Here is a 26,609-nt window from a genome sequence, read left to right on the forward strand (position 1 = left end):
CGTACAGGCGCCGCCTTCTGTCCGTCTTTCACATCCTGCATAATCCAGTCCGCTCTCGGGGAGCTTGCAGATGCACAAATGTTGGAAAGCATTTCAGAAGAAATCATCAACATTGCATTGGTAGAATTCTCCTTGTTTGTTATTATCTGAAACAGAATTTGTGAACTTTGTACTGTCCTCTAGTGGATGCATTGCTTAACAACCATGGCTTAGCACAGCATGGGAAGTGTGTGGGCGTTCCCTTCCTTTACTTTGTGATATCTTGGCAAGGGAAATCTGGGTGAAGGAGAAAGCATTACATTTATACAGAATATATATATTTAGCACCACTGCGTAGTTTTCTAGTTCCTGCTTTGCCCAGAAGTCAGTGTCTCACAGCCAAAGCGGGGACGTGCGACAGCCGCCTTGAACCTCGCCGAGGTTCGTGACAACTTCCGCCGCCTCTTCGAGCGTTTTTTTAATAGAAAAATAAAATCAAAATAAATAAAAGAAAAAATAAAATAAAGAAGTGAATATCTAGATCTCGGGAGTCAGTTTTAATGACTCCTATCGGAACACTGCGTTGAAAAACTGCTCTGCTTTGTTTCCGTCAGATTTCACGTTGCCATGGTTTCAGTGAGATTTTTGCAGAAGAGTGCATTTTTTTTTCACCATTTGTTGCCACCCCAGATTGATTTTGGGCTCTCATTCCGCCACCCCCTCCCCCTTTTCTCCACTTTTGTGTCTCAGTATCTCAACTTTACGGTTGAACTCCACCTCCTCCTTCTTCTTGTCTCCTTTGGCGAATTTTTCCCCGATTGCCTTTCCTCTGCCTCGCACATAAAGCGCCAATACCATTAGGGTGCATCATTTGTTTTTGTTTTTTTTTTAATCAATCCGTTTACTTGTTCTTTCGATCTGTTTTTCCTGGCTCTCCTCTCCTGCAGGAGGTGTGGGCCTGCTGGTGTGAGCTACTCTCCTACCTCGAGCAGGAGAACGCCTTCCTGGACCAGCTGGAGCAGAAACTGGACGAGACCGAGGACCTCCAGGGGGGAGCAGAGGAGCTGCAGGAGGCGCTGGATGTGAGTTGAGATGATGAGGGGTTGGAGGAAGGATCTTCTGACGTTTTGGATGTCACAGGCGGGATGAGCGGGAGGGAGGATGGTTGATCTACTGGCAGATGGGTTTGGGATCCAATTGAATTGAGTTGAAATTAGCGATTAGCAATTGGTTACGAGGATCAGAGAGAAGCACCAGTGGCCTCCAGGATACCCCAGATGGTCATGGAGACTTAGTCCGTCTGCGGATTCAAGTCCAAGTTCCCGAAATGCCCAAAATCCCCCGAGAAGGAAGAGCTCAGGGTCCACGTGAAGGAACAGGGGTTTCCTAATTAGCGTCTAGGTGTTGCTAATCTCTCCAAACAAAAGGAGCTTCTTGTTGTGAAGAATGCAACGTCCACGAAAGTGTGTGATCACCGTTGTGTGTGTGTGTGTGTGTGTGTGCCTGCAGAGCTTAGAGGTTCTTCTGCGCCACCCAGAGGACAATCGAAACCAGATCCGGGAGCTGGCCCAGACCCTGATGGACGGCGGGGTTTTGGATGAGCTGATACAGCAAAAACTGGACGCTTTCAACGCACGCTGGGACGAGCTGATGGCGCGGGTAAGATGCCGGCGTGCGCCTCCACAGCAGAGCTCGGGGAGCTCACCTCAGGGATCATCACGATATCTAGAGGATACCTAGAAGACTTTTCCTAATCCTTTAACACAGCAGTGTCTACCAAAACCCATGAAACATTCATTCATTCATTCATTACCTGTCCTGCTTATCCTGCACTCAGGGTTGTGGCCGGACTGTAGCCTATCACAGCCGTGATTGGTTGAGAGGAGCGGTTCAATCACACGGACACATATAGACATCCAGTCATTCACCCTCTCATTCGGACGTCATGTAGAGAACATGGAGACTCCACACAGAAAGGCCTCCTGAGGGAATCCAACCATCGACCCTCTAGCCGGGAGGAGGAAGCTCTGCCGCCCTCCGTCGGGAAGCAATTGGTTTTGGTTCTGTTGTCAGTCTGTGTTTATCAGTGAAACAAGCTGAACTTTAACGTCTTATCAAAATTGCTTGATTGCAGACAGGCAGCGTTAATTAATTAAAGTTTCAATAAATAACTTCGCACAGGGAAACGCAGGTGGAGAAAAGCAACGAGATTGAAGGTAGAACCCGGAATTCAACCGACAACATACTCATGCGAGGATCAGTGACATTTCAATGACATTCACGGTTACATTTAAAGTCTGGGATTCATTTACTGTCTTTTCCTCCTTGGACAGGGAAACACATATTTGTAGAAGATGGAAACAGAATACACACACACACACACACATACACACACACACACACACACACACACACACACACACACACAGACAGTCAAGTGTAGACCTGCTCATCAAGTTGGACCTCAGTGTGTCATTCAAGCTGCAATTACTAGAGAACCACACATACACAGACACACACACACACACACACTCCAGATGGGTGGTTATTATGTGTATTAGCCAGTCCTCTTCAATCTCCATCCTTCTCTTCCTCTTCCTCCTCCTCCCTTCCTTCCTCGTTACCCCAGCGATCGGCCTCCTCCTCTTCCTCTCCCCTTCATTCCGGCCATCATCAGCGATCATCAACGGCAGCGATACATTCTCAGCCCCTTGTGATCCTCAGTGACACACACACACACACACACACACACACACACGCATACAAACGCGCACGTGGATACACACTTATTGCCCGCGGGGGTGATCCCTCCTCACAATAGAAGCAGATTAATGTTCTCCTTGCAGCCCGATAAGCCTCCCTTTGTTTGTCAACCCTTCAGAGACAGTGCGTGTCTGTGCACACATGTGTGTGTGTGTGCACGTGTGTGTGTGTGTTCGCACACGAACATCCCGCTCTTTTATTTCAGACTTTTCATATCTTTCGAGAAGAGGACCTATTGTGTGGAATGTATGTATGTATGTGTGAGTGTCTGTGTGTGTGTGTGTGTGTGTGTGTGTGTGTGTGTGTGTCCACATGCGTGCACGCTAGGTGAGACCAGGCGGCTTTGAGCTTGTGTTTGTTTTTTGTCCGTAAAGGCGACAAGGAGCGCCGAGACGAGACACCGGTGTTTGAGAGTATCTGGTCCAGACGAGAAGGAGGAGGGGGAGGATTAGTAGAAGGGGAAGGAGGAGCTGATGGAGGAGGAAGAAGGAGAGGAAAGAGAGGAAGAGGAGGAGGAAGAAAAGGATAAGGATGAGGAAGAGGAGTAGGATGGGTAGCTATCCTCCAGCGGGTGATCCTCTGTGGGTCCAGAAGGTTCCGGCTCTGGTTTCATTTTGAAGAAAAGCCCATTTGGAGGTGAGGAAGTTCTGCATTTGTGGAAACGAAGAAGCAGCCTGGTGTTTAATGAAACACCTTCAAGGAGCTCCGGGCTGTTCTTACATTACGGAAAGAGACTTTGGGTTCTTCTAGCGAGGAGCTTCTGTGATTTTTTTTTTGATTTCCTCTGACTTTTTATTTTACTTGCAAAGCACAAGCGTACTTGTGTCTTCCTCCTTGGATTCCCAGCAGGGGCCTTTCTGTGTGGAGTCTACATGTTCTACCAGAGACTGCATGGGATTCCTCAATGTTCTCAGGGTTCCTCCCACGGTCCAAACACACACAGGAGGTTCACTGGAGACCCTACATTGTCCAAATATGTGGACGAGAGGCTGAACGGATGTCTCTGTATCACATATGAATGAGAGAGTGAATGGTTGTGTATGTCAATTTGATGTGTAAATGACAGTATGAATGGTTTTCCTGTTGATAGCGAATCAGAGGGTGAATACCATGATGTCACTTTACCGTCTGAGAATGGAGTGAATCGTTGCATGTCTCTATATGATGCATGAATGAGTGAGTGAATGGTTGTACGCCTCTTTATGTAGCTGCTGCTAGACTAGCGACCAGACCAGGTTGAACCCGTCCTCTCTCCCAATGAGACAGGATAAATGGTACAGATCGTGAATGTGTGAATGATCTCTCTCCGGCCGGCTGGGAATGCAGAACGGGAAGGTTCTCGGGATGAGGCTACTTCCTGGAAGCTTCTTCCTAGAATTCAAACTATTTTCTGTTCGAAACTGGAAAATCTATGCATTTCCATTAACGGAGATCCTCATCTCAACCGGCTGTCATCCAGAGCCGAACACCCGAAACACACAGGTAGAACCCCCTTCTGAGGAGGCTCGGGGGGGTCAAAGTTCACGCCAAAACAGCAGGGAAAGAAAAGAATCCCATTATATCAACGTCCCACTTTGAAAGTGCAGGCAAACCCGACGTCTGTGCCGAGCGGCTGGAGGAAGAACATCCTTACATTCCTCGCTGAATCAAAGAGGCGTGTTTTCCATTTTCATCTTGGCCTCCACCAACATCGCCACGTGGCAGGGGAGAAACGCTAAGCCCCCGCCAGCATTCCCGAGCTAAACAGCAACGTCTTATCGCTCTTGTTCACTATCGACGCTCCCGTGGCTGCGTGTCTTTGCACCAAGCAAAGGGAAATAAGCAACAAGGCGGCAGTTTAATTTGCGTGCATTCGTGAGGCGGCGATCGCCATGGCAATCGAGAGCGTTGCTGCAGGGAGGGCTGTTATCGATGTTTGTCTAAATCTTTAATTCCACTCCAATTCTTATTTCATACATTAGAAACGGAAGATGTGAGCGGTACACGGGTAACGTGTGTGTGTGTGTGTATCTGTGTGTGTGTGTCTGTGTGTGTGTCTGTGTGTGTGTAGGCTCAGAGCTATACTTAGAGTCATTATCTGCCTGCGTGAGATTAGCACGTCTTTGTGCAGCCACATAAACGCCCCGCGCTCGCCACCCTGGCCCCTGTTGTCACGCTGCTTCGTGATGTAACGCGGTCAGCTGACGGCGTGGCTCCGCCCTCTTCCCCGCCGCCAGGAGTCACCTGGGCGCAGGGAGAAGTTCCTCACTGACGTCCAGGTGGCTCATTAGGACTGCAGGGATCCACACCGAGGCGACATGAGAGAGAAGATCCGGACCTCATCCTTTAAGAGGGTACATCTAGGGCAGGGGTCGGGAACCTTTTTGACCGGGAGAGCCATAAAAGCCAAATATAAATGTATTTCATTGAGAGCCATATGGTATTTTTAACGTATAATAAATTAAATATGTCTTAATTTTAATGCGACCTCTGGTGCTGCATGGATTTGTTCGAGGTGCCGCTTTATATTTGACGGTTTCGTCGATGCGTTGAAATTTTATCATTGTACAGGTCCTGTCTCAGAAAATTAGAATATTGTGATAAAGTTCTTTATCTTCTGTAACACAATGACAAAAACAAAAATTTCATACATTCTGGATTTATTACAAATCAACTGAAATATTGCAAGCCTTTTATTATTTTAATATTGCTGATTATGGCTAGCATCTTAAGAAAAGTCAAAAATCCTATCTCAAAATATTAGAATATCATGAAAAAGTCATTTTTGTTTTTTTTAATTGCTTTATCACAATATTCTAATTTTCTGAGACAGTCTTGTATATTTCATATATCAATGCAGATCCAAATGTAAATTCCTCTGTCCATGCAGCCCTTAATGCACGTCTTTTTTTCTTTTCGCCATCTTTTCCGTTTCAACGGTTGAAGCGGGTAAACTAGATGGCTATCTGATAAAATTAATTTCTTGACCTTTACAATGACCCGGACATGCTATTGGTTCCCGACCAACGGGTGACCCGTGAAATTGAACTTCAAAAGCATTTTTTTTTTTTTACTTTGAAATGACCCCATATTATGAAGAAATATCAAAAGTATTTTAAAATCACTTCCAAACTGATTTTTTTTTTTTTTAACTCAAAATTGTCCGGGAGCCATATGCCGTCACCGGAAGAGCCATATATGGCTCGCGAGCTATCGGTTCCTGACCGCTGGTCTAGGGAGCGTGTGTGTGTGTGTGTGTGTGTGTGTGTGTGTGTGTGTGTGTGTGTGTGTGTGTGTGTGTGTGTGTGTGTGTGTGTGTGTGTGTGTGTGTGTGTGTGTGTGTGTGTGTGTGTGTGTGTGTGTGATTGACAGGTCCTCTCAACCAATCACAGCTGGGAAAGGCCCCGGCCCCTTCCGTGATCCTAAGTACAGGAGAAAACAGTATAGATTGTGAATGAATGAATGTTGTTTGGGGCCACAAAAGCCCTGCATCAAACCTCTTGGTTTTCGCTTCCTGTTAGCATCTTAACCACATCTCACCTCCATTCCCCTTTACTAGAGATGCTCTGGACAACATCTGACCGCCATCAGATGTTCCTCCTTGGGTAGGACAGGCAAGGAGGAGGAACACTCCAGTCCCAAACCACGGCGTCCGCTCTTCGTTTTCCTTTTTAATTTTTTTTGTTTTGTCATGGCTCTAACGAGACGTGTCCCCTGCCTCTGCAGGCGCTGCTCCGCAGGAAGGAGCTAGAGAAGAGCGTCCAGTGGGCCCAGGAGAATGACAAGACACTGAGGGACATCCAGGAGGCTCTGGCCAACACCGACCGCCACCTCAGCGCCTACTTGGCTGACCACATTGATGCTCAGCAGATACCGCAGGAAGCACAGGTATTTGTTTCTGTGTGTGTGTGTGTGTGTGTGCTGCAAACGGTGAGAAGCACCTGAGTGACCACTCGTGATTTGAAGACTTGTGGTTCAGTCATGTGTTCGAATCAAGTCGTCTATAGATGTCGTGTGCGGTCCTTCTTCTGGGCTGGATGATAAAGCTGGTCCACTTCTTCAAGGTGGACTTCTGATCTGGTGACATGGTAATAAGCCGTGATGCAGCAGGATCTTCTCCTTTCGGCTGCTCCCCTCAGGGGTTTTCACAGCCAATCATCCGCCTCCATCTAACCTCTCATACTGTTAGAGTAATTTACCTTATGTGGCAAAACTGTCTGTTTTTTATCATGTGTGAGAACCATATTCTGTGTTGCGAGCTATACAAGCTGTAACCTTATCCTGTTATATTCCTGCTATGCAACCTGTACCCACGTCCTCTGATGCAAACAATCCCGTGAAAAGTGCTGGCTGTACTAAAAACACGATTATCCCGCGAGAAGCGACACCCCACATGCGTCTACCCGTTAACTATTATCTTGCTTACGCAAATGTAACGACAGCCATTACGAATAAAAGCTCATGCTATCGAAGGGAGGTCAGCGCTGTCAGGAGACTGACTACGATGGTGCTCCAACTGACTCTCCTCGCGAGCTGAACAGACTTGACTCGTCTCCTGTCTTCCTTATAGTGTTGATGTCGGCCTTTGAACCCCGACACATACCAACCGACCAACTTCTGGTTCTCTTCCACTTCATCCATACGCCTCCTCTCCGGTCTACCTCGAGACCTCCTCTAACCTCGGTGTCCTTCTACTTAGATCTATCTTCACCGCCCCTATCTATCCACTTCCAAACCATCTCGGTCTGACTTCATGTCTACCCCGTCCCGTCCCTCTGATGGACTCATTCCTGATCCTCTCCTCACTCCCCAAGAGGAACTTCCAACATCTTCACCTCTGCCGCCCTAGCTCTGCGTCCTGTCGTCTCCTCAGCGTCTCCAAATCAGACACCACTGCTTCTCTCACCTCTGTCTTCTCCGACTTTTCTTTCATTCTCTTTTATCACCCCGACACTTTTCTCCACCCATTCCAACCCGTTTGCACCCGTGGTCCAGACCATCTCACCGATGCGTAAATGCATGCAGTATATTCATACATATATGTATGAACAGGGAATGTATACCTGGGAGAACCACCAGCAGAAGGTTGACTTCAGATGGAACCCCTCCAGAAATGCTGCCGCCGCGTCGCTTCTCCATTCCCCCCGTCAGCCGCTGAGGTGACAATGAAAAGTTGCTTGGAGGGACTTTCTTAAAAACCTCTCGCTCACCATGAGCACCTTCGGCGGGACCTTTTGAACAGAGATGTTGTCAAACAACAGCATTACCGTAGAAACGTCTGGGAAAAACATAACGACGGACAGCCTGCAGGAGTTATTCTAAATAATATAAAATTTCATAAAGTTTTTTTTTCGAGTGTGTGTTTGTGTGCATGTCTGTGTGTGTGTGTGTGTGTGTGTCTCCATGCAAAGCGACCCACGAGACACTGGCAAATGCCGTCTTTCACTCTCTCTGTGGTCCTAATTAAACCTGGAGCTGCTTAGTAAATGGCCAACAGGAGGGAAGGCTTATACAGACACACACACACACACACACACACACCATGACACACACAACTTCTAGACAAATCAGACATTAGATAAGGAAATAATGGCCCGTGATTATGGCACAAGTTAGAGAGGGTGGGTGTTACGTGTCGGTGAGGGATTATCTTCATGTCTGCTGACAACCACCAGAGCAGAGGATGACATTTCTGCCTTCCTCATACACACACACACACACACACACACACACACACACTCACATACACACACACACACATACGATGGAGGATAAGAGAATGATTGGATTAGAGTGGTGTGGATCAGCATCTGTGATTACTGGGTACTTGGTATTTAAAAAGAGAGAGGGGTTACGGAGACTGGCCTCTGTGCACGTGTGTGTATGTGTGTGTGTGTGTGTGTGTGTGTGTGTGTGTGTGTGCATGTGTGTGTGTGCATGTGTGTATGTGTCTGTGTAAGAGGGAGAATGAGAGGGAAAATGAGGATAACTATGTTCTCTCCTTGAAAACTATTGCCCTCTTGTGTTCAATAAGAGGAGATACACCTTCAATCCTTCAAACCCTGTTGATTCACTATCATCACCACGGCAACCACTTTGATGAACAACATAGAATAAATGGCTGAATTTTACACATGTGTGTGTGTGTGTAACAGAAAATCCAAACGGAGCTGAGTGGCCACGATGCCACCCTGGAGGAGATGAGGAAGAAGAACCAGGAGAAGGAGCCGTCTGAAAGGACGATGGGGCAGATAGACCACACACAGGTGAGCCCCCGCAGACTCGGTCCACGGCAGAAGGTGGACGTGCATCTCCTGCTCACCTTGATCGTCCCCCGTCGTCTTTGTAGAAAATTCTGACCGACGTATGGACCAAGTTCCGGCTCTTCCAGAAGCCGGCCAACTTTGACGCGCGGCTCTCCGAGTGTGAGCGCGTGCTGCTGGGGGTGAAGAGCCAGGTGGGGGTGCTGGACATCCGCAGCGTGGAGCAGGACGTGGTGCAGTCGCAGCTGGAGCAGTGCATGGTAGGTCTTCGCTTCGATCCGCCTCGCGCCACGGATAGCGAATTCTCTTGAACCTGCGTTTGGTTCCCGCCTCGCAGAAGCTGTACAAGGTGCTGAGCGAGGTGAAGGGCGAGGTGGAGACGGTGATAAAGACAGGTAGGCAGATCGTCCAGAGGCAGCAGACGGAGCAGCCCAAGGAGCTGGATGAACGCGTAACCGCACTCAAGCTGCTTTACAACCAGCTGGGAGCGCAGGTTAACACACACACGCAAACACACACACGCAAACACATACAGGAAATCCAGCCGGGGCGGGTTTGACGTTTCGCTGGTACGCCCTTGCAGATCACAGAGAGCAAGCTGGAGCTGGAGAAGAGCTTGAAGTTGTCCAGGAAGCTCCGTAAGGAGCTGAATGGGTTGACGGAGTGGCTCGCAGCCACCGATGCGGAGCTGACGCGCCGCTCCGCCGTGGACGGCATGCCCAGCGACCTGCAGGCCGAGGTGGACTGGGCACAGGTACGGACAAAACATCCACTCATCCATCCATCCATCTATCCAACATCCAGCTACCCACCATTCCTTCATCCATTTTTCCACCCATCCATCCATTCATCCATTTAGTGTTATTTGCAGTGCAAGTTGTATTTGCAATCCCTATGTCCTCTATTGTAAGTCGCTTTGGATAAAAGCATCTGCCAAATGTAATGTAATGTAATTTATCAATCCATCAATCATTCCATAGATCCATTCCTTCATCTTCCCACCCATCCATCCATTCCATAATCCGTACTTTTATCCTGCCCTAAATCCATATATCCACCCATCCATTGATCTATTCATCCATCCATCCTTCCATCCATCCATGCCCTTCCAGGTTCTTCCATTCATCTGCCTGTTTAATGTGACTGTAGAGAAGATGTGTGTGAAGTGGAAACATTGCAAACCATAATATTATGCCTGCAACCATCGGATCTCAATCCCTGCTTCCACTCTCCCGGTGTCCATCCCAGTCCGCTCACATGGAGACGGAGCGGCGGCAGCCACAGCTGCAGGCGGTGGTGGAGCTGGCCGAAGCCCTGAAGGCGGTGCTGCGAGGCCACGGCGGCCTGGTGGACGACAAGGTCAGCCTGCTTCACTGCAATTGGATCGCCGTGACATCCAGGGCGGAGGAGTGGCTCAACCTGCTGCTGGTGAGATTACAAAACAAACTCTCGTCATCACCACTTCATCCCGTCGATGCTAAAAATTACACCAGGCGTGCTAAAAATAACTCCGAGCAGGTGTTGCTTTTTGAGTGCAGCGAGTATCTCCGCCTCCTCCCCAGGACTACCAGCAGCAGATGCAGAAGCTGGACAGACAGATCAAGGAGGTGAATGAATGGATAGACGGAGCGGAGAAGAAGATGGATGAGATGGACAGCCGCGGGCCGGACGACGGAGCGCTAAAGGTAGCGACTCTTCTGCCCTCTGCTGCGCGCGAACGGCATCTCCAGGGTTCATCTCCGTCAGCTCTCCTGACTGGTTGAAGATGAGGGGAGAAGATAAACAAAGATAAACCGCCATGGAGAGGGTTTAACATTTACAGAGAGCAGAAGCTGCGTGAATGAGTGAGGAAATGCCAGTATGTCTCAATATGTGAAAGTGTATGTCGCTATCTAATATGTAAATGAGAGGGTGAATAGTTGCATGTTTATAATTTACACGTGAGCGAGAGGGTTAACGGTTGCATTTCTGTATGGTGATATGTGAGAGGGTGAATGGTTGGGGTCTCTATATGACGTATTAATGAGAAAATGTGTGTGTGTGTGTGGGTGTGCAGGTGCTCCGTGCGGAGGTGGAGCTGACGAAGGCTAAGATGGAGGAGGTGAGATCTTTGGCCCAGGAGCTGATGACCACCAGGGGGGAGAACTGCCAGGCCCAGGTGGGACCGAGGGTGGAGCAGCTCGAGCGCAGATTTGACGCTGTTGCCCAGCGCATCGCCTCCGGACAGGTGAAGTAGGATTCTTTGTTTTCCGGAGTGGAGGTGTATGACACACACACACACACACACACACACATTGTGTTACACCTCAAATATAAGCCGAGTACCTCTTTAATCTTTTATTTTTAAATTCTCACTGTTATCCATCTCCGGAGCTGCTTTAAAATTCCCTTCACTCCCTGCTAAGTCGCTGAATTCGCGACTTAAAATGGACCTCACCCTCTCACCCTGTCACCACATTCCCCACTCACTTAGCAGGATGTCAAACTCTCACAGTGAATAAAACTCGAGCCGAATCTTGTCTGACTAAATATATGCGTGTGTGTGTGTGTGTGTGTGTTTGAGACAGACGGCAGCATCAGCCAAGGAGCTGGAGCAGTACCACAGTGAGGCACAGCTCTGGCTGGAGCTCCTGGAGGAGGAAGTCAAACAAGGGGAGAACCTCAAGGAGGAGGACTTCCAGGAAAACAAGGTCCTAAATCCCCCTTGTGCACACAAACAAATTTTCTCCTCCTTTCACAGTGTATCGAACTGTTTGTGTATGTGTGTGTGTGTGTGTGCAGGACTGTGAGGAAGTGGCAGTGAAGGAGTTGCTATTGAAAGGCGAGAACCTGCAGAAGAGGGTTCCAGATCTGGACAAGAAAGAGCAGATCAGACTGAAACACAACCAGCTCAGCACCAAGTACAATGCAGTGAAGGTAGCAAACACACATACACACAGTTGGAGATGTTCGCAGCAGTGTTATGTTCTTCTGAGTTCTTCGGGGCATCTTTGGATTTTTTTTTTCTACCTTGTTTTTCAAAAAAATGTTTATAAAGTATATCCGCTCTTTATAAATACTCCAAACTGACCTTTAAATATGGAAGTGGGTCAGTGACCCCACGTCTCTACTTCATATTTGAGCGGTACATGTGAATTTTTTTCAGCGATTTTGAAAAAAAATAAAATAAAAATGGTGAAGCTCCGTGGCAAATAACTTTCTGGTACAAATCACTGAATAAATATAACCATTTAATTTTATTTATTTATTTATTTATTTTTGCTTTTTTTTTTTTTTTTTTTTTTTTTTTTTTTTTTTTCTTACCGTGATGGCAGGTGAGGCCCAGCCTCCACTGCACGTCACTGGAGTGGGTTGCCAGAGTGTCAGCGTGCCCAAGGGCAGGGGTCTCAGACTCGCGACCCAATCTTGGCCCTCGGAACAATATTTTGCGGCCCCCTGCCTGAAATCAAATCTTTGTGTTAGTGCACGTTTTTTCCCATATTCATCTGGGGGGTTTATACTGTGGGTTTCAAAAAATAAAAAAATGGGCAAGGAAAAAATAAAAAAGTAACTTTGCAATGTATTTTTTGCGTCAAAATTTGAAAACAAAATTATTCTTTTTGAAGACAAAACGCGAAGTGACATTGTTAAAACGATCTTTTCTTTTCTTATTTAAAAATAAATAAATAAAGAAAATAGGGCAAAATTAAAAAGATTAATTTAATAACCAGAATAGTCATCATTAGCCTTCTAAACATTATAACTCCTCTTATACATGCTACCAATCAATTTTCTAATAAATTCTAGTGGAATTTTTACCACAGTAATAAGATTTTCTCTTTAACTCAACAATATTTTTAGGGTGTAATTCTTTGATCCATCTCAGTTATTCGTTTTTTTATTCATTTTTATTCCTTCGTGATGTATTTTTCAGAGGAACAATTATCACATATAAAGATTTTTATAATTAGCTCCTTTACACTAAAACAAAGGAGAAATTTGGACTTAGTGTTACTTCTAGGTAATAATTTTACTGGTCCGACCCCCTTGACATCAAATTAGGCCGGATGTGGCACCCGGACCGAAATTAGGGCAAAACACCAAACAACCAGTTGCTCCTGATAGCCTTGTTAGTGCCCTTTACACATATCAGTGTGAATTACCCCGCGTTCAAATCGCGTTACAGTGGATCGCATTCACACACACACATACACACAGACGCACACTTTTTCAATTGTGGGACTTCAGCGTCTTGCAGCACCGTGACATTCCTGCAAAGAGCAGCCAGTCAGTGTTTATTTATTTAGCGTCAGAAAGCTGAACGGTGACGGTTCCTGGACTCTGCAACTTCTGAGCCTTTACCCTTTAAAAGTAAATTCAATACATGGGCAGATGGGATCAGTTGTCCTATTTCTGTGTGTGTGTGTGTGTGTGTGTGTGTGTGTGTGTGTGCGTAGGACCTGCGGTTGCTGCGCAACAGGAAGGCGCTGGCCATCGCTCCCCAGTGGTACCAGTATCGGAGGAGGTCCCACGACCTGCTGGCATGGCTGGACGACATCCAGCGCAGCGTGGACCAACTGCCCGACCCCCCTGAGGGGGAGAGGGTCAAGGTGACAACACATATACACACACACACACACATTCACATGAATGAACACACACATTTTGTCTTATGTTTCATCCGTCTCGCTCTTTCATCGTCACCAGTTTTTTTTTTACATATGGAGAACCCCCCCCCCCAGATTTTTTTTCTAAAGTCCATCCACGTCCTTTACACATTGACCGTATAATTATTATTTTTTCATTTTCCTCAAAAGCAGGCCCTTAATTTAAATGAAATAGGGGGGCAGGGCTACTGGACTGTCATCCATCACTGCGGGTACGATCGCATGTGAACATCCTGCAGCTGCAGATTAGGGTTTAATACGCAGATTATCGTCGTCACACTGTTCAAAGTCGGTAGAATGTGAGCATCGCAGAGAAGACACGACTATAACCAACGCTTTTCTGTGAAACGCAAAGAAAAGGTTTGACTTCCTGGACTCATCTGTTTGTCTTGACTCAATGTGTGTCTGTGTGTGTGTGTGTGTCTCACTTTTCAGATGATTACTATGACATTCCGCTAAGCGGGCCTTCTCATGCATCCCCTTCCCCCCTTCCTCACACACATACACACACACACACTCACACACTCACCCATCACGGCTGCAGCTGAGGGTCCACGCTGTTCCGTCAGACCATCTCCACCTTTATGTTTGCATGTATTTTCTGCTTCTTCTCCCCTCCCCCTCCTCCAGCCCCTTCCTCCAATGACTGTACTCATCCTTACTGTGAATAAAATCTGAAGACGTTGTGCGCCTCCTAACTCTTTAAACACATATAACCGTATGAACGTGTGTGTTTGTGTAACGTTGACAAACGTATCTGGATTTCTATCTGAATGTGTGTGTGTGTGTCCTGTCGTGGTGAGCAAGCGTGCACATGTGTTTCCGACTGTTTTATTTTCCACATGTATTATCTGTCCCCTGTGTGTGCGTGTGCGCGTGCGTGTGCGTGTGTGTGTGTGTGTGTGTTGTGCGAGTGCACCCCCCCCCACACACGGGCCCAGGGACTAGGAAGTGACACCCTGGTTGATTTCACCCAATAGGAAATTGGCTCAGAGTTGGACAAGAAGAAGGAGGAGCTTAAGGAGTTGCAGGGCTTAGCCAATCAGCTGTCAGAGGCTGGAGCCGCCAATCTGGTGGAGCCGCGGCAACTCCAGCTCAACCGGCGCTGGGTTGAGGTGGAGGGCGCGTTCACACCCTTCAAAAGACAATGTGTGAGTTTCAATAGGCACGACTTTTTTACTTCCAGTACTAACAGCAAATACTGCACTAACTAAACTGTATACTAATACGACCTCGACTACCTGCGGCAGTGTGTGAGAGTACTTAGGTCGCTTTGGTCGAAAGAACTCCCGAGTCTACTTTTAAGTGTGAGATGTGAGCGGTAGCCGGGTAACGCCCCGTTGTTTACTGTTTAATTCAGTCAGTAAGGCCAGACTTTACACAATAAAGCATCAAATACTATAGATTTATACGCGTTACAGGAATAAGATGATATTTTATTTGTGAGCTTATTGAAATTGGTTCGAGATGAAAAACAGAAAGCGGGGGTTTGAGGATAGCATCGCAATGAGAAATACTTGATCCTGGAGTTAGCATAGCAGTTAGCATAGCAGTCAATGACGCACCTGGAATCTAATGGAACACATGAGCAACAAAGTTGTTGGCGTTCAGCAATGGAAAATCCCTAAAATAACTGTATTCATCGACAATAATGCCTGGCCCAAGAGTTAAAGGCGAGGGGCTGTTGTTGACGACCCACCTTTGCGTTTCACACTTAAAAAAACAAAAAACAACATCAGTTCTGCCGAGCAATACTAACACTGCCCGTCTCTGATAATATTAATAATAACATGAATATGAAAATTAAAGGCAGCAGGAAAATCGTGTATGTGTGTGCATGTGTGCGTGGTTCTTACGGTGCTAAATTGTAGCGCGTGTTCAGGCTACAGCCCTTGGACAACTGCGAAAACACAAAGAGATTTGGACGCGTCACTGAACGCACGCATACACACAAACTTGATAGATGTGTGTGTGTGGGTGGCATCTGTACGTGGGGTTTTCCTTTGCCTCCATGATGCTATAAAGCTTGGAAACGAATGGGAATCTCAATTTTTTTTTTAATTTAAGCGATCAAAACGACGCCCTGAGAGCCTGGGGTTATTTTTTAATTATGTCATAATAGTAAAAACAACAATAATAATAATAATTGTTTAGCTCGGTGTTGTCGATGAAAAGTCGAGTCTCCCCCCGACAGTCGGAGTCGCTCTTTTGTTTTCCTTTGCTGCATTTCTGTGTGTGGTTCTGTGTCCATGTGAAACCCTCTCACATGTTTCAATCTCATTGGTCGCCCTGTCTGGCTCTGTGTCACTGCATGCCCCCTTCCCTTACCACCCAAGCATCTCCCCACCTTCCTTTCAGCAGTTCCCCGATATGCCGGATACCAGATATGTGCGCATCCTGTCATCCAGTCACCACCCACATATCCGCACACAGAGCTCGGTCGGGAAACACATCTGCAGGCTGTCGGGTCGCAGGCGTGGCAATGGCCACTCCCACCATATTCGCGTCATTAGTGTAATTTTTCCTCTTTATCCCCTTAGATCAACCCCTTAGAGCGGTAATTGTTGAGGGGAGGAAGTCGCCCAGATGCTGTTAGATGCACGGCCCCGCTGCTCCATGCAGTTTTGTAAATGCGAGAGCGCGATAATCACCAAAGTCTGAATGAAACCCAAGGTTGGAACCTCGGCTGTTTTCGTGTCACGGTTTAAGTGGGGAAGAGATGGGCTGTGGGCTTCCTGGAGGTCCTGGAGGTCAAAGGTGTGCAGATCTCACACTGATGCCGGGCTTAAAAAGGAAAATTATGATAAAGAGAATAAGTCAAATGGCAAGTATCGCCAAATTATCGTCCACCATTCCTTAAAACGGTCCTTAAATGGTCCTTAAAACAAAACCCTTCACACCTCTGTGGCCCCCATTTCTTTTAGCAACACACCTTTACGCTAACCGTTGCCATGGCATTTTGAACCCAAAGTCAGAAACAAAACCCCACCACTAAGGAGATTAGGTTAACTCTTCCAAGCTCAATTTCTTGGCTTACAAGAAAGATCCAGGTGTATTGACCAAATATTATGTATCAAAACACATAAATGTGTTTGTAGTTACCGTCACTTCCGGACTACCGAGCGCATGTCATTATAAGCCGCACAGGCTAGCTGACTGCTATCTTGGACTTTCTCCTGTGCACTAAAACCGTCAAAGTTGTCTTCTTCGTTGTGGGAGTTGAACGGCTTCAGAATTTCCAGGTCATTTCATCGGTCCGATATGACGAGGATAATTGTTTTAGCGGCGGGAAACTCGTTAGCCCCCCCAAAAAAACTTGTGTAGCCGTAGTGTTCAAAGCATTTGAAAAAAAGTTGCGGCTTATCCTCCGGAATTTACGCTAAATATAAATATATATATATATATATATAGCATTTCTATGGACTCGGGAATGCTTTAATTGAGATGTATATCTATAAAGTTGAGTAGAATTTAAGATAAAAATCCATCAAATCACTGTAATGGCATGAATAATTTGGTATAATATCAGAAAAACAAGCTCCAGGTGTAAAACTGGAAATATTTGATAGGTTATATCGTTACAGTGGGTGATAAAATGAATATATCTTTGGTGTCGGTGTGTTTCCAGCCACAGAGATGTGTATTCAGTCCAAGCCCCTGTTAGGAGAGCACTGGGGAGAACATAATGAAGGGAGGAAATCCTCAGTGAAGGGAAGGGGGCTCGGGCGAGACGCCTCGTGTTCTGGGGCCATATCCGAATCCTCAAAATCACCACTAAATCAAATGTCCACAGGAGGCTGGCAACGGCAGCTCTCTGTAATACGGAGTCAAACAACATGGAAGCCCCACCCCCACCTCTTCATCATCAGCCCGCTCACAGATACGTCCAGTAGACATGCCGAGAGCAGAGTGAGAACGTGGATGAGAACGTAGACTCAGAGACTTTTAGAACGGATGCTTTGGCAGACGACGGTCATGCTGGGTTCCCGGTTTGGGGTTCAGCCCCGACATCTATCGGGGCTCCAGAGCCCAGATAGAAAGATAAGCAGGAACTAGGGGACGGTTGTGATCCATTCTTGCTTTTGTTTTTACAGCATATGAAATCTATATCTGTTCATCCAGTCATCCTGTTTTTATTGTGATATAAATATGAAGGCTTCAGGGTCTTAGCAGCTGTCATGTCCTTTACATATGTAAACGTTATTTCGATTTTTCTGGCAAAGTAATAATTTTCCATTATCTGGTTAGGAAAAATGAATCAGTAATAATAATGTCCAAAACAATATTAATGATGATGTTGTGATGATACCAGCAACTACAAAAACAATCATAAAAATAACAATAATAATAATAATTTCTTTTTATACTATGGCTACTGCTACTACTGATATTACTAATAGGGAGAATGACAATAATAATGAAGATGATTATTATTATTATTCCAATGATACTACTATAACAATGATGCTACTAGTGATAATCATAAAAATAATAATGATAATGATGATAATAATGATCCTTTAACTACTATTACTCTGACCTCAAATAAATCCTAATACTAATAATAGAATAATTATTTTTTTAATCAATATTTCATTCATTTATTTTGTTTTATTAAAATATATATATATATATCGCTAGACAAAAAGAAGTCACCAAACCACTCTTTTAGTAAAATACCTCACCCTTTAGTCTGGAATAGTATTTGTAGTTGTTGTAAAGGGACATAAGCAACACCTTTAAATAAATGTAAATGTAAAAATTTTTTTTTTTTTTTTTTTTGTTTACTTGTTTTTTAAGTAGAAAGCAGTCAAAAACCTTTGACTGCGTCTCAGTCCTATTATTGTTATCACACGTTTCTGCCTCGATATTTCTCCACAATGTTTCTTGCGCGTATCCATCCTGTGATAGAAGCTTCTGACAGAAAACACAACATGTCTTCGGGCTCCTCCATTGCTAACTAGGAAAGCGAGAGAGGAGTCAGACTTTAGTCAGCAAATTAGCCTTAACGTTATGTAAATATGAAAACACCAGCGGGCCTCAGTGAGCCAACACAAAAACACGCCCAGTACGGATTTTCAAGTACGGCATTGGGAATTTCCGGTGTATGTCCACTCGCGCCTCCCGCTCGAGCTCACGTTCCTCACAACAAGTGATTGTCGTAGAACCAGACCTCCGGCACCGCGGGGAACCCAGTGTGACGGCCATGTAAACTTACTTATGGGCTCAACCCCAGGGGGGTGAAACACCACCTAGAATCTCCTTCGGGCACCGTCGCGCCACCAAGAACCGCCGTATCATCCGATTGGAAGGCGTCCACCAAGAATCCCCAACGGGATGGTGGCACACAACGGAGATTAGCTCTGCGCTTGGTAGGGAGATCGAAGACCAACCCACCCAACCCACCCCGCCCTGTAGACACCCTTGACACCATCTGGGAATCAATCAATCAACGGAAGATGTATTTGATTTTAATGCTGGGCAGGGGGAATGACGATAATTGACGGTTCGCTCCAAATTTGGGCGTTTCTTCGGGTTCCAGATGGTTTCGGGGCGCACCACAAATGAGATTGGAATGGTAGCTAATAGCAACGAGCGTGTTGTGTGTGCAGGAAGTCGACGTGTTCACCGTTTGCTGATCGACCTCTGTATCTCCCCCCCCCCCCTCCTTCCCCTTTGCGTGGGCGTGTGACGGTCCAGGAGTACCTGACAGAGCTGCAGGCGCTGTTGCGCTCCGTGTCGGAGACGGACTTCAAGCTGAACTCCCCGGAATACTGGCCGGCGGCGTTCTACAACCTGCCACAGCAGGAGCGCTGCCTGAAGGTCGGCGCCGCCAAGAGTCCCGCCGCCTCCTCTGAGCCGAGAGGCCAGAAAGATCTAACAAGCGCCGCCTCTGCTAACAGGAGGTAAAGGAGAGCATCGAGGAGCTGCGCGGGCCCGTGGAGGGAGTGCTGGGCCGCGGGGAAGAGATGGCGGCGGCTGCTCGGCCTCTGGAGGGTCAGAAGGTTCGGGAGACCGCGGGTCTCCTCAGGAGCAACTGGGACAAACTGAACAAGCTGCACCAGGACAGGCTCAAGTGAGGATCCGAGGAGGAGGAGGAGGGGCGGGCGAGGAAGGTTTGCATGCATTAATGAACATCTGCGTGTGTGTGGCTGTATGTGTGGATGTAAAGGCGCTGGCAGGAGTGCAACTCCAAGTGGCAGAAGTTTGCGCTGGAGAAGAAGGCACTGGACGAGTGGCTGAGCGATGCTGAGAGCACTCTGAAGCTGGCTGAGAGTGATCCGGCAGCACACAGGCAGCACCTCAGGGTAACACACACACACACACACACATACACTTGCTCACACTGCTGATTGAAAACTGCTGAGTGTGTTCCCGTCCCCCAGAGTGAGTCACATTTCAGCTCCCATCTTCAGTGGGCCTGCTGACATGCCCTTGAGCAAGGCAAGCCAGCAATCCAATCTGCTTCTGCATCAGCACATTCATCTTGCGTGGTTTTATTTTTCCTGCTGTTTTTGTCACGCTTTGTTTTCTAACAGATGAACAGTTGGACTTTGCACAGGAGAGGCAGCAAATATGCATATTTATATATATATACATTTATTCAAATGCTGTTTGTGTCCCTGTTTTCAAACATATGTTGGACTTCACACAGGAGAGGCAGCAAATATGCATATACACACACACACATATAAATATATATATATATATACATATATATATATATATATATATACAGTATATATATATAAATGTATTCTGTGTGAATGAGAATGAGAGGCTGAATTTTTATACGTCTCTGTGTGACGTGTGGATGAGGGAGAACGGTTGTTTTTTCTTTATTTTCTTTATTTATATACCATATAGCTGATCAACTGGCACCGCCCCGCCTCCTAGGCAATCACTACTGGGCTCAAGGTTAAATAAAAAAAGGTTATTGGCTGTTGGTTGGATGGAGGGAAATGATTGGCTGTGGGCAAAATGGGGGCAGATGATTGGGTATGGGTTGGATGGAGGCAGGTTATTGGCTGTGGCTTACATGGAGGAACATTATTAGTTATGGGTTGGATGGAGGCAGTTTATTGGCTGTGGGTTGGATGGGGGCAGGTGATTGGCTGTTCCTTAGATGTAGGCAGGTGATTGGCTGTGTTCCCTGAAGGGAGCAGACAGAAACAAATACATGATTGCACAGGCAAACAAAAATGACCAAAGATCATGCACCATCTATGAAGACGGTCTGAGGAGATCAGGTCTTGGAACACAACCCAGCATAAAAAACTGCATTTTAAGTGCATTGTTAATAATAAAACGGTCCCATTTGGTTTTTGTATGCCAGAATAGCACACACTCACGCAAACAAAGAAACAATCATTAAACCTTTGCCAACTAATGACACAAAGCCAAAACAATCAGGCAGCAAATAGTTGACTAATAAATCAAAATGTCTCCCAGAAGTGTTTCACTGCAGAATTAGCATTGCGGAGCTGCGATGGTGTCCAAGCACTCGCACCCGCGGACGGGATCGATTTAGAAAAAAAACAAATACTGACTCACCGCTTTGTCCGCATGTTCGGGGGGGAATCGATGCAGAAAAACATTTCAGCGAGACGGGTCGGAGACGCAATGCGGTCGCTGTGGATACAAACAGAACGCTTCCCATTTTTGGTCTTACATAACAAATATTATGTCACTGGGTTCGACGTCTCCCGCATTACATCAACCCGTGGCCTGGAATGAAGGGATTATGGAAAGCAATTTGTTTGTTGAGCTGGGAACAAATGGCTTTTATCGCGGTGAGACGCCGGCTGGAAATGCAAGTTTGGGTTTGTGTGATGATTCCCACAGTGGAAAGGCTCCTCACAGTCAGCGCCCAGTACCGGTTGCCATGGCTAATCTGATGTGTGTGTGTATCTGATGTATCTGATGTGTGTGTGTGTGTGTGTGTGTGTGTGTTCCATCAAATACGCTGGGTCCACTTTCGGGCCGAGCTGTGATCAGCTCTAGTTTCATTCTGTACAGGCCAGGGTGCTGTGTCCAAGCGCCACACAACTGCCAATTGTGTGTGTGTGTGTGTGTGTGTGTGCAGACAGGAGACCATCTGCTACTTTGAATCAAAAGCTGCCGCAACTCCTAGTCCTGAACCCCCGGAGTTGAGATCCCAGACTGTGAAAAAACATTGCCCATCATGAGCATGAAGCAAGAAGTGAGATTTTGAGCACTGGCTGGTGGTGGAGAAGGTGGCGATATCTGATCTCCAACTAAGGCGGACCCACCCAAAAAAAAAAGATCCTTTCCAACGTTTTCTATTTGTCCTTTGGGCTGCTCCCTCAGAAGTCACAACAGCCAATCATCTCCCTTCATCTAACCCTCTCCTCTCACATCAACTACCTTCACTTTTTCTCCCATTTCATACATAATCCTCCTCTCTTGTCTTTGTCTAGACCTCCCACCTCTGCATACTTTTCCAGATCTTTGTCATCCCTCCTCTTTCCATGTCCAGACCATCTCTGACTTTAGCTCCAGAAGATCTAACGTGCTGTCTCTCTAATGGACTCATCCCTGATCCTTGCCGTCCTCCCCTAAAGAGGACTCTTCGCATCCTCACCCACGCTACCTCCAGCAATGTCGCCGTCTTCTCCACCTTTCCCTTCATATTCCTTCACCACCCTCGACACATTTCTCCTGTCCCCCCACCTCTTTTTATCGACCCTCTCCGTCGCTCCGACCTATTGACCCTCTGTACTTAAACCGGTCCACCTTCTTCATCTCCACCCTGTTGCTTCACCGTCCCTCATGGGTCCAAGCTGGGAAAGGGAAATCATGATCAGCCAGAAATGTGAAGATAAGGATTCAGTATGAAGGTTGTCAAGAAGCTAACCAACCCTTCAGCTCTCATTAGACATCTGTCTTTGTGTGTGTTTGTGTGTGTGTTTGTGTGTGTGCAGGATCTGACAGAGGCCATGCCGCTCCAGGAGGCGATGTTGGGCCGGGTGAACGTGGCCGGAGAGGAAATTGGCCAGCTGAGTACGCCGGACGACGCCTCGCGGCTCCGAGCCGAACTCAAGCTCCTCAGCACTCGCTGGGCCAACGTCTGCCAGCAACTCAACGAGCGCAAGAGGAGGTGTGTGTGTGTGTGTGTGTGGCCTTACAAGTTGTGTCCCTCAGTAATTGCTTCAGTCCTTCATGTTCATGCAAGGTGCTTGGTCTCCTTGTAGCTTTGTTTGCTAGCTGTTAGCAGCTCATCGCGTTTTCTGCAAAGCGCTAATCAGAATCAGAGAAACTTTATTGGAGGTACATGAAGTAGCATAGCATCCAGATCCAGAACAGATCTAACATCTATAAATGTTTAAAATAAAATAAAATAAAGGTAAAAAAGGTAAAAAGTGAAAATAAAGGGATATAAATACCAACATCTGTGTACATCTGTGTATCTGCTGCTCATGTATACAAATGTCAGTATATCTATAAATTACTGTACCTCTATACAAAGGGCAGAGCCTGTTAGGATTAACCAGTAGTTCATGTAGAACTCTACTTTTAATGCAGTTTTCTTTTATTAACAGTTTGCGAGCTGTCTAGCCATTTTTAGCCAGGGGTTAGCTTTGCATGGAGGAACCCTTCGACTGGGTGCAGGAGTGAGACACAGACGGAAGTGGTGATTTTTCAAATCAAAACAACGGGAAGCCTAATGAAAATAAAATTCAGTGGAACTAAAACTTACGAGTACATCTACGCAGAAGTTTACCAAGATCCGAGCCGTCGGTGGATTTTTAGTTTTGTGATTCGAGCCCAAATCTGAATTAAGATTTAGCAACATGTTGTAGCATTCCGTGCATAGTCAGTAAGTTAAAGATAGAGCACCAAATGAAAAATATCCCCAGTCTCCTCCAACGCCGCCGGCATCTTTGTCCAATTTTTGTGAGCATTGCCTCCCCGTAACCTTTCTCCGCCGCCACCGCAGGTCAGCAGAGGCCCGCTCGGCAGCCACCGAGCTACAGGAGGACACCAGCTCCATGCTGTGCTGGCTGGACAAGGCGGACGCCGTACTCGCCATCCCACTGCAGCCTGCCGAGCCGCAGCACATCAGAGACACGCTGGGAAAGGTCCAGGTATGTGTGCGATTGTGTATTCCGCCACGCAATTGAGTTTAGCCCTCGTGGTGCAAAGGAGCCAGGGTGCTGTGTTGTTACAATGAGCTTCATGCTAACAAATGCATGTGTGTGTAAGTGTGTAGGTGTAGTAAATTCAATTCCAAATGCGACGCTATAATATTTCACAGTGAAATTCAACCTTGCAAAAACCACCTCCTGTTCGTGTGTATGTCAGTATGTGTGTGTGTGTGTTTCATGCACTTACATGATTTGATTAAAGGCACCGGCATACGACATGGAGCTGCTGAAATTACATCGTATTAAATTCAGCCTATATAACGTGCACTTATGTGTGTGCGCATCGGTGTCAGGCCTGTGTGGAGGAGCTGCCGGCCAAGGAGGCGACGATGGAGGATCTGAACTCCAGACACGTGCAGATCGCGCTTCCTGTCGACAAGCAGAAGGACATGAAGATCGTCAACACTCGCTGGGAACAGGTCAGCAGATGCCGTCGTGCGCGGCGAGCCGTAGCAGCCGCATCGCCCCGGCCGGCGAAATGGTTCGGATAGAGGCGCTTTGGGCTGCTGGGTTGCCACGATAGCACACCGACATGCTGTGAGGTAGTGCCTTCGATGAACCTTCGTTTGCCGTCAAAAATACACAGGTAGTCTGCGGCGAAAAGTTCTAAGAAGTGTCCAGCTTGAATTTAGTTCCAGGAAGTAGCCTCCTCATGGAGAACCCTTTAGCTTAGCATTCCCACAGGCAGTGAGGGACCGCGCTAGGGACGGGTGGGACAGGCACCTTCAGCTCCACACTCAAAAACAAACCATAGAAGAAGAAGAGGAAGACGACAGGGACAACATGGAGGTGGAAGCTGCCTCACCGTTCATGGAATAAGAACCATGGACTATCAGATGGTTGAAGGGGTTTTATCTTCTCCCTGCACTGCTTTGCCATGTGAAGAAAACAGTTAGCCGTTAGCGAACTCCGCACTTATTCTGATCCATGTAGATGTTCCTCTGCGAGCCATGGAAACCCCTCTGAGAGCTTGGACCTCTTTGTCGCTAGATTCCTGACCGCTTCTGCCGATTTTGTCCCAAGAAAACATCTGTCCAGTGACAGAGAAGCCGATCCTCGCAGTCCACAAGAAGAATCTGGTCTTGGCTTATGAGTTCCACCAATGACCTGTGAGTTCCCCAGTGAGAAGAACCTGCCTAAGATTAGGAGCTAAGATTAGGAGTTCATGGAGATGAGGGTATATGGTGCCTGGTGCCTCAGCTCTCTGAATCCACCGGGAACAGCTTCATTGCTGAGAAGGTTCTAGGAGCAGCAAGGAGCTCATCTGTTGAGAAAGGAGCGAAACCCAGCCAGTAAGTTTGTCAGCATGGAGCTTTTAATTTGAAGGCGCGGCGGTGAAGAGACGGCCAGATGAGCCCGCCCAGCAAAGTGCAGCCGTGCGGAGAAGAGGCTCCCAGGCTGCAAGTCGAGAGACGACAGAGACGAATTACTCAAGTCGATGCACCAAATTGATTCCTGAGGACTTATTTTAGATTTAAAAAAATATATATATAAAATACTAACCTCGACACGGCTTATAATAAAACGCGCTCCTCTGAATTCCCATACCGTGTCCGACACGCATCGCTCCGTCTCACTCCCAGTGAAAAATAAACCAGAAATCATTTCGCTTTCCAGCACAGTGATTCAGCCGCTATTAAAAGACCCGCCAGTGGATTATTCACCCGCTTCATGGAGGAGATGTTTATTTCAGAGAATCTTTGAGCACATGATTTATTCCAGAACCACCTTTCTCTGTTTTTTTTTTGTTATCCGGAGTGACTTGTATGAGGCAGCGGAGGTGAAGATATGGGGATAAAGTCAGGTTGAGATGGCGAAGATCTAGAAGGATGCTGAGGTTGGAGGTCTAAATGGATGGAGGGAAAGAGGACATGAAGGTAGTTGGTGTGAGAAGCGAGGGTCAGATGGAGGCAGATGATTGGCCGTGGAGGTCCCTGACGAGAAATGCCTTGAACCTCCTCTCCTCTCCATCTAGTGTGTCATATATGGTCAGGTATATCCGTATCAAACATTACCACCAACAGAATCACCATGCGTTGCCGCAGTTACCTAGCGATACATCCACTAGAGAGCACTGCAGAGCTGAATTCCAGATTCTGCGTCAGACAATGATAAAGATGGCAGCAGAGGAGGAGTTGGCGGTAATGTCAACTCTAAGAAAGAAGTACCGCAGCAGCGACGATTAAATCGACTTGGGAAGGGAATCTTATTATAATTATTCTTATTATCCTTTCCTTTTGCTGGTTGCACTCGAGCATACCCTGCAACACCGCCCCTCCTGGTGGTACTGCACTGATGCTGCGTTTGGCTACTAGGACATAACGTAGAGCATCTGTCTTCTCCTCGCTGAAGATCAGTGTCCTCCTCAGGTGTCCAAGGCTCTGCCTGAACGTCAGCTGGAGATCGAGGGCCTGTTGCGAGAGCTGGAGGCGCTTCAGACTCAGCTGGAGTTGCTGTCGGCCTGGGTGTCCAGCACCAGGAGTACCCTGGAACAGGGCCAGGAGGAGCCACCGAGTGCTGTACGGACACACACCTACGAAGACGCACAATATCCCCCTGCAACATCGTCAATACCTAGAAGTAGATCTAATGTCTGGAATAATTGCTTCGTGTGTGTGTGTGTGTGTGTGTGCGGCAGCTCATCGACGAAGTGCACAGCAGGCAGCCCGAGGTGGAGGCCGCTCTCCGCCGAGCTGAGGGAGTTTTCGGAGAGGCCCCGTCAGAGCAGGTGGGGGAAGCAGTGTTTTTTTTTCCAAACACACACATCCTGTTTATCTTTCCGATCCGCCGGCCAAATCTTCTTCTCAATT

At 47.0% G+C, this 26,609-nt stretch overlaps 1 protein-coding gene across 13 annotated transcripts in view; it reads left to right on the forward strand.

The window, feature by feature from the left end:
* dmd (dystrophin) overlaps positions 1–26,609 on the forward strand; it is a 356,433-nt gene that overhangs the window by 243,930 nt on the left and 85,894 nt on the right. For all 13 annotated transcript variants that reach the window (XM_086147909.1, XM_086147907.1, XM_086147902.1 and 10 more), the window contains 22 exons: positions 927–1,061; positions 1,489–1,638; positions 6,448–6,609; positions 8,877–8,987; positions 9,071–9,244; positions 9,322–9,477; positions 9,568–9,738; positions 10,233–10,412; positions 10,547–10,669; positions 11,041–11,211; positions 11,552–11,674; positions 11,766–11,900; positions 13,421–13,573; positions 14,611–14,781; positions 19,331–19,453; positions 19,534–19,706; positions 19,803–19,938; positions 22,576–22,751; positions 23,592–23,739; positions 24,093–24,218; positions 26,169–26,318; positions 26,438–26,527. In XM_086147909.1, coding sequence (XP_086004035.1) covers positions 927–1,061; positions 1,489–1,638; positions 6,448–6,609; positions 8,877–8,987; positions 9,071–9,244; positions 9,322–9,477; positions 9,568–9,738; positions 10,233–10,412; positions 10,547–10,669; positions 11,041–11,211; positions 11,552–11,674; positions 11,766–11,900; positions 13,421–13,573; positions 14,611–14,781; positions 19,331–19,453; positions 19,534–19,706; positions 19,803–19,938; positions 22,576–22,751; positions 23,592–23,739; positions 24,093–24,218; positions 26,169–26,318; positions 26,438–26,527 — 3,237 coding nt within the window. The remainder of the gene's footprint in view (positions 1–926; positions 1,062–1,488; positions 1,639–6,447; positions 6,610–8,876; positions 8,988–9,070; positions 9,245–9,321; positions 9,478–9,567; positions 9,739–10,232; positions 10,413–10,546; positions 10,670–11,040; positions 11,212–11,551; positions 11,675–11,765; positions 11,901–13,420; positions 13,574–14,610; positions 14,782–19,330; positions 19,454–19,533; positions 19,707–19,802; positions 19,939–22,575; positions 22,752–23,591; positions 23,740–24,092; positions 24,219–26,168; positions 26,319–26,437; positions 26,528–26,609) is intronic.

The sequence above is a fragment of the Fistularia commersonii genome, chromosome 6, assembly GCF_037954325.1.
Source record: "Fistularia commersonii isolate RoL2024-O1a breed Wild chromosome 6, RoL_Fcom_v1.0, whole genome shotgun sequence".
In the NCBI taxonomy this organism is placed as follows: domain Eukaryota; kingdom Metazoa; phylum Chordata; class Actinopteri; order Syngnathiformes; family Fistulariidae; genus Fistularia; species Fistularia commersonii.